This window comes from Heterodontus francisci, chromosome 37, assembly GCF_036365525.1.
Source record: "Heterodontus francisci isolate sHetFra1 chromosome 37, sHetFra1.hap1, whole genome shotgun sequence".
NCBI classification, from domain to species: Eukaryota; Metazoa; Chordata; class Chondrichthyes; order Heterodontiformes; family Heterodontidae; genus Heterodontus; species Heterodontus francisci.
Genome location: NC_090407.1, coordinates 24,383,178 through 24,391,562, shown reverse-complemented (window position 1 = coordinate 24,391,562; position 8,385 = coordinate 24,383,178). Strand labels below are relative to the sequence as shown.

The window sequence follows — 8,385 nt, the reverse complement described above, 5'->3', positions numbered from 1 at the left end:
AGCACATGAGGGAGGGAGGAATGGAAGGCTATGCTGATGGGGGGTCGATGTAGAGGGGTGGAAGGAAGCTGATCTGTCGCATTAATACTGGTATCGACCAGATAGGCCATCTGGTCAATTTCTGTGCTGTAGATTCTCTGTAAAAGGTGTTGTACAGGTCAACATTCAACTGCTGTACTTCTGAGCTGATTTAATACAAAATACCCTAGCACGACCATATTTTCTAGAAAATATCTGAGTCCATTTGTGAACAATTTGAAGACATGGATAGAAAAATTTGGTTTTTATTCGGATTTCTTGGCAGCGGCAATGTTTTCAGATTACAGTCACACAGAGCTGACCTCCACTGATCCAGCTGCCTCCCTCCGTAATCCGCAGATGTACATTTCACATTGCAGCACGTTACATTCTGCAGGTAACGAACTTCGACCAAAGTTCATACTGTTGACCGCGCATGTGGATAAACAGTTGCAGTATTTGATTTGAATCTCTCCTCCGACAAAGCCTCGAAACGTTCACTAAATGCAAATTCCAGATGTCCTATTTTGCTGAGACTAGCGATTGGTGGGCCCCACCAGAACAACATAGGCACTCCCTTTAAAAGTAGAGTGTCACGAATAAAACTAACAGTCTGTCCAAACTAACATAATACTAAACGGTTCAAATGACAATTTTTATATTTACCTCAATGAAACATTGAACCCCTGGCCCAGTACTCACTAGTGACAGAAAACCTTGAAGATTTGTGCCCCTACTAAACTCCCATTTATTCTCGCATAAACATATATAAAATGTGATCTTTAAACACGAACATTTGACTTTGGAACTGTCAGTCTTAATAATGAAGTTGTTGCATTTGCTTCGAGGTTCAGAGATTTGAGAAGGGCAGACAGTTACAGTATGCGATGAACTCCCTGTTCCTGGTGCTCTGACAAGTGACATAAAGAAGGACCAGCCCTGTCAATGAACACAGAATGGTCAGGATAATCAGAATCCAGGTCAGAGCCGGGTTTTTGAAGAAATACTGCAGTCCGAACAAAAGGATCAAGAAGATGACCATGGTCAGTAGAAAGCGTTTTATGGCTGATGCTGTTAGGCGATTCCTCAGGTGTCGGTCCTCATCGTCTGGCTGAATACTGGGCTCAGCAAGGAGAGTGAAGGTGCTGACGTTGGTTTGCAGTAGCAGGTTTGGAGATAGCACCACCTCGGGCACAGATTCAGGGAAGGCGGACATCCTCCTGGACAGGACCTCCATCAGGCTGGGATTGTCCGGCAGATTGCTGATCAGAGCTTCCATCACCAGTGTGGAGCGCCTGCAGAGAGGGCAAGTGACCACCCAGGAGCCATCTTTGTCTGACACCATGATCTTCAGGCAGATCGCACAGAAACAGTGCTGACAAGCCAGAAGCTTGGGTTTTCGAATGAAAGAATCATACTTGTTAAAACAAATCGGGCAGTCGTGCTCTGGCACTGAGGCATCTCCAACGACCACTTTTTCCATCCTTAGGCTGGGAGCTTCAATCCAATACTCAAGCATATTTCAGGTTCCTCTGTAGGTGGTTGGTATTTATAACTTTACAGCAGGTCATTTGCACTTTCTTCCAGCTCAAAAGTTTTATTGCACTGTTTACTGAAAGGTTGTATCAAGTGTAATGTGTAACTAATTTAATGAGTTTATAGTTTGACTCGATAAAGTCTAACTGATCCAGTTCAGCAGAGGCTGGTACTGTTAATTGAAATTCCTTTTGGGTTATTGTTTTCTGTGTCAATGACACAAGCTTAAACTGGTACAGTGCTGGGGAGCTGCCTGCAGCCAGAGACTCCCAACCAGCTTTCATCCAGATACATTCCAGTTCTGCTGCCTGACACAGGAGGGTGAAGTTCGGAACTTGTGACTCATAGTTTTTGGCACCTGAACTTCATGTGGTCAGGTCTGGAACAAGGTGGGCACAGACTGAAGTCAGGCTTAAAGAACACAGTAGGAAATTCAGGTCTGCAACAGAGTGGGAATACTGGATCTGGAACAGACTGGGGAATAGGGGCCTGTAATGCAAGAGGAGCATTCCAGCCTTTCTTCTGTTATTTCCGAAGGTACAAAGTTAGGGAATTTGTGAGGTTGGATTTGACACCATTCCACTTCCTCCAGATCTCTGCCCTCCTCCAGTTTTGGCCTCTTGAGCAACCCTGATTTTAATCGCTCCACCATTAGTGGCTGTGTTTTCAGCTGCCCAGGCCCTAAGCTCTGGAATTCCCTCCCTCAACCTCTCCTTTCTACCTCTCTTTTCTCCTTTAAGACACTCTTTACAATGTATCTCTTTGACCAAGCATTTAGTCATCTGTCCTAACATCTCTTTATATGTTTCAGTGTCAAACTTTGTTTGATAACACTCCTTTGAGACAACTTGGGACGTTTTACTATATAAAAGGTGCTATTTAAATGCAAGTCTTAATTGTTGTCATTCACTGTTGGGTGAGAGCTGATAAAATATCAGCCAAAGGGGCCCATTGCTGGAATTAAGGGATCTGACACAATGACCATGAGACTCCCTGCCACCTGCCTCTCAAATTACCAAAGGACTTGGTCAAAGTCCTGGATTTCCCTCCCTAACAAAATATAGGGACAGGTGGGGATGTGGTAGGAATATGGGATTAGTATAAATGGGTGGTTGGTGGTCGGCACAGACTCGGTGGGCCGAAGGGCCTGTTTCAGTGCTGTATATCTAAACTAAACTGAACACTGTGGGAGTACCTTCACCACACAGACTGCAGCAGTTCAAGAAGGTGGCTTGCCACCACCTTCTCAATGGTAATCGGGGGCAGGCAATAAATGCTGGCCTGGCCAGTGATGCCCACATTCTATTAATGAATTAAAAAAAGGAGTTCTCATACAACTGACGAACTCTGATTGAAAATTATCCCTCTTTTATCGGCTCTTTTTCACTTAGCACACAGTAAGAAAGTGACCTCCTGCACAAGTGTAAACATAAGTAAGGCTTCCCGGCAGCTATGGTTCTCCTGCTTGTTACAGCTGTACTTCATATTTCTACCTACTGGTTCATACCAGCACTAATGCTGGAGCTGGCAGGTTCAGTGCTGCAGCTTCCAGGCATGAGAAAAACTTTAAACAACCTTGGTACTTCCCTGAATTTCAGAGATTCCACATTAAACATTAATTATAAATATTTTTCCTCTTGCATTTTACTCTCCCTTTGTTTGTCTATCTGCATATATAAATAAAATGTAGATAGCTTGACAGAGTGTACCCTTCTTAGACCATTCTTTATCCCCATCTATTGCTCGCTGTGTCTCCTTCCCTTATCTGTCTGTGTCTCTTTAAAAAAAAAAGGATAAATGCAAGGTGCTGTAACTGGGAAATATGTAAACAATGCAGGACTATCTTAACAAAAACAAGAAATGCTGGAATCACTCAGCAGGTCTGGCAGCATCTGTGGAAAGAGAAGCAGAGTTAACGTTTCGGGTCAGTGACCCTTCTTCGGAACTGACAAATATTAGAAAAGTCACAGATTATAAGCAAGTGAGGTGGGGGTGGGGCAAGAGATAACAAAGGAGAAGGTGCAGATTGGACCAGGCCGCATAGCTGACCAAAAGGTCACGGAGCAAAGGCAAACAATATGTTAATGGTGTGTTGAAAGACAAAGCATTAGTACAGATTAGGTGTGAATACACTGAATATTGAACAGCAGCAAGTGCAAACCTGAAAAAACAGTGGGTAAGCAAACTGAACAAACTAAGATGAAATGAAATAAATGCAAAAAAAGATTGTAAAAAATGTAAAAAAGAATGTAAAAAAAAAAGGAAGAAAAAATAACTAAAAATGAAAGTAAAATGGGGGGCTGTCATGCTCTGAAATTATTGAACTCAATGTTCAGTCCGGCAGGCTGTAGTGTGCCTAATCGGTAGATGAGATGCTGTTCCTCGAGCTTGCGTTGATGTTCACTGGAACACTGCAGCAATCCCAGGACAGAGATGTGAGCATGAGAGCAGGGGGGAGTGTTGAAATGGCAAGCAACCGGAAGCTCAGGGTCCTGCTTGCGGACTGAGGGCCCTGTCAACCACAGTGGGGGGAAATCCTCGGTTGAGGAAAAAGGAGGTCATATCAGAAGCAGAAGCATATCAGGACTATCTTAAGTTAGGCCAGTGGTAATCAGTTGTGGTTGTCAGAATGTTTGCCCAACACCCAGTCCTGGATGAGGCAAAATTTCCTCCAATTAAACATTGGGTAGGCTGAAGCCATGGTCTTCGGTCTCAACAACAAAATCCTAGCCACTGATCCATTCCTCTCCCTCACTACTGTTCCAGGCCGAACCAGATGGTTCGCGACCCCAGCGGCGTATTTGACCTTGGGCTGAGGTTCCACCTCCCTATCCTCTCCACCGCAAAGACTGCCTACTTTGTAAAATTGCACATCTCCACCGCTGCCTCAGCCCATGTGCAGCTGAAATCAACATTCATGCTTTTGTTATCTCCAGACTTGACTATTCCAGTGCTCTTCTGGCAGGCCTCCCATCTTCCAACCTCCATAAACTAAACTCATCCAAATCTTTGCTGCCCAAATCCTAACTCGCACCAAGTTCCATTGACCCATTATCCCTGTGCCCGCTGCCCTACAATGGCTCCCAGTCCAGCAACACCTTAATTTTAAAATTCTCAACCTCATGTTTGAATCTGTTCATGGCCTCACTCCCCCCACCCACATCTCTCACCTCCTCCAGCTTTACAACCCTCTGAGATCTCTGCATTCCTCCAACTCTACTCTTGTTCACTCCCCTTCCTTCCCTCCACCGTTGGTGGCCATGCCTTCGGCTATCTAGGCCCTACACTTTGGAATTCCTTTCCTAAACCTCTCCAACTCTCTTTCCTCCTTTAAGATCCTTGTTAAAAGCTACCTTTTTGACCAACCTTTTGGCCACCTGTCTCAATCTCTCCTTTAACTTGGTGTCAGTTTTTGTCTGATTGTTCTCCTATGAAGCATCTTGGGTGTTTTACGAAGTTAAAACCGCCGTATAATTACAAATTTTTGTTGTAATTGTGTGATCAGTAATCAGGTTAAGCCAGACTCCCTGGGATGCAACTGTTCTCCTCCAATAAGCAACATTATAAAAATTTCAGGGAGCGCGACTACTTTCAACCAGAACAAAACAGTGAAGGAGAAAGGGAAAGCAGCTGAATATGAATGGGAGCTGGATCACATTACTAGGACCTTCTTTCTTCAAATTAATTATTAATAAAGTAAGGGGATGAGATACTGGCTTCTAGAGACTTCCTCATGTCTGAGAATTTTCTCATTACTGACTTCAAGGAAGAGCCTTGTTTCCTTTCAATTGTTTAACTTGTTTTAATCTGCCCAGCAATGTTTGCCATTGCTAGCACAAATCATTTTTAAATCTTCAATTGCAGTGCTGAGTTAGTTCAACTCAGTTGGATCATTACAGTTGGCTAGAGGTGAGGGACTAAAAAAAAAAAGCAGCCAGTCTTCCAACTCATGATTGCTACACAGTGCCCCCCCCCCCCCAGTGGAGATGTGCATGTTATGTGGACTTTGGGTAGGGGTAGGATTGGGTTTAACTGTGATAGAAGTTGAATAGCCTGCTGAGACTCACCATCTCGGCTCATAATTGATGGTCATCTGAATGAGATAACTGTGAGGCAGCCAGCATGAATATTGATGGCGTCCTGTAAAATGTTGAAGAGTTTTTCCATTGTTAATATTACACTGATGGTGCGACAATTCCCAAATTCATGCTTCACTCCTGTACTGAATATCAGGATTAGCCTCCCATCTGCATGCATCCTATGAAAAGACACCAACTCTTGTTCTCAACTTGGCTGCAAATTACTTTCCCCAGAATTATTAATGTTTAACAACAGGCTACATTGGAGCTGAGGCAGCAAGATGGTAAAGGATCTAAAAGAGGCCTTTTAAGGATGGGCGTATGTCAACATAAAAGATACATTACGCTGACCAGTTTTCAAGAGATGTTCAGGGCAATATTCCCTCAACACACTAATCTTTGGAGGATTAGGCAACCAAAACGAAAGCTGAGAAATGAACCCAATTAAGTACATGGACATATTGTCATTTATGGACAATTTATTTTTTAACCAAGCTGAAAATGCACAGAAATGCATCACTGTGCTTCGAGTCTCTAAACTAAATGGAGAAATTCATAGAAACTTTCCTACTATTGAATGCATACTCTCTCTCTCTCAAGGGACACATTACAGTTACCCAAGTCCAAAAAGCTTAGGTGCAGTTTTTGGAACTCCCAAGTGTACGAGGCATACTGCTGAGGTTCAGCCAACTAAACTTGAAAGCATTGTGAATTGTCAGGAGGATAGTGTAGAACTTCAAAAGGACAAAATTTGGTGGAATGAGTGGACAAGTGGCAGATGAAGTTCAAAGCAGAGAAATGTGAAGTGATTCCTTTTGGTAGGAAGAACATGGAGAGACAATATAAAATAAAAGGTACAACTCTAAAGGGGGTACAAAAGCAGAGGGACCTGGGTGTATATGTACATAAGTTATTGAAGGTGGCAGGATAGGTTGCAACAGTGGTTAATGAAGCATACAGTATCCTAGGCTTTATTAATAGGGGCATAGTGTACAAGAGCAAGAAAGTTATGTTGAACCTGTATAAGACACTAGCTCGGCCTCACCTGGAGTTTTGCGACCAGTTTTGGGCACCACACTTTAGGAAAGATGTGAAAGCATTGGAGAGTGCAGAAAAGATTCTCGAGAATGGTTCCAAAGATGAAGAACTTCAGTTATGAAGATAGATTGGAGAAGTTGGGACTGTTTCCCTTAGACAAAGGGCGAGAGGTGATTTGATAGCAATATTCAAAATCATGAGGGGTCTGGACAGAGTAGATAGAGAGTAACTGTTCCCACTTGTGAAAGGATCAGGAGCGAGAGGACACAGATTTAAAGTAATTGGCAAAAGAAGCAAAAGCGACATGAGGAAAAACCTCTTCACGCAACGAGTAGTTAGGATCTGGAATGTGCTGCCAAAGAGTGTGGTGCAGACAGGTTCAATCGAGGCATTCAAAAGGGAATTAGACTTATCTGAAAAGGAAGAATGTAGAGGGTTACAGGGAGAAGGCAGGGGAATGGCATTAGGTGAACTACTCATTTGTGCAGACACGATGGGCCAAATGGCCTCCTTCTGCAGGTTAACAATTCTGTGATTCTGAAAACCATGCAGCTAACCAGCAACATTAAAACTCCCACTGCTTGTCCAGTAACCCACTGCGGCTTTAGCCTGCAGGGCTTTCCCACTCCCAAGTGGCAGGTTTTCCCCTCCAAGATCCATTGCTGAACAATCATCAACAGTACCCTCAAGCAGTGTGGACCTGCCTGGTTCAGAGATTCAATTCTTAATTATCTTAGAGACAGAGTTAACGGTTCCAATCATCCATCACCAGGTGTGGCATCTTAGAATCCCCTCCACCCTAAAGACACCTTACTACAGACATGCCAAGTATCAAAGAGATGCAAATTCTAAATAAAATTAAGCCACATTAATAATCTCATGATAGATCTCCAAATGTCAAGATTTTTCACAGGCATTCTCGTAAACATGCCTTTTGTAGGCCGCTAAATCTTGCACCCGCCCCGGATGGCTCATGCCAGTGACCACGTACTAACTATCCGTACCAGCTGAGAGTCTCCACCAACTGCAGAAACAGGACCTGAAGTGGTTGAAACTGACAGGCCAATGCAGACCTGAAGCAAACAGCACAAACTTTACCCACACGCTGAGACACCATCACTTACAGCCCAGTAACCAGGCCACAGCCACTCCCATGCTCCTGCTCGTAGCAGCTTCTTGACTGTCTCTGTGAAGTGCACGTGCTACTCAATTCAGGCAGTCCTGAAGAGTCTTCTTGCCAAGTAAATTTAGCTAACTTTCCTACAACGATCAAGTTGCTACGAGCTGCTGTTCAGCACACTTTTCTCCAGCATGTCTGTGACACAAGAGCAGAGAACACTGCACATCTCATGTGTTGAACTCTGCAGTTAGGACTGTTAAAAGAAAGGATTTAGGATTTTGTGTCCCCATTCTCCAGGTCGCAACCCTCTCCCCTGCACACAGTCATGAGCCTGGCCAACTCCAGTCAGGACCAGGTTAAGGTAGGAAGATTGGGGCATTGCTGGAACATTGTTTGAGCTGTTTAGTTAGATTTGTAACACATTGCACACAATCTGGAAATGCAACTGTATCAGGGAGTGTGTAAAATTAAGTGCTAATGATCAGGAGAAATTACTGTAGAAAGAATCCAACTTCAATTCAATTTGGGAAATTGTTGCAATAACAGTAGACAATAGTCCCTGGGCGTTTGTACATTGCTCAAGGAGACCAAAAT

The 8,385-nt window shown here is 43.7% G+C and overlaps 1 protein-coding gene across 1 annotated transcript; it reads right to left on the bottom strand.

Moving 5' to 3' along the window:
- Nucleotides 1-268: 268 nt before the first annotated feature.
- LOC137351911 (E3 ubiquitin-protein ligase RNF186-like) lies at nucleotides 269-1,642 on the bottom strand. The gene has a single exon (XM_068016788.1). It carries the CDS (start codon nucleotides 1,535-1,537, stop codon nucleotides 869-871), a length of 669 nt encoding a protein of 222 aa, XP_067872889.1. The 5' UTR covers nucleotides 1,538-1,642; the 3' UTR covers nucleotides 269-868.
- Between the last annotated feature and the right edge of the window lie 6,743 nt (nucleotides 1,643-8,385).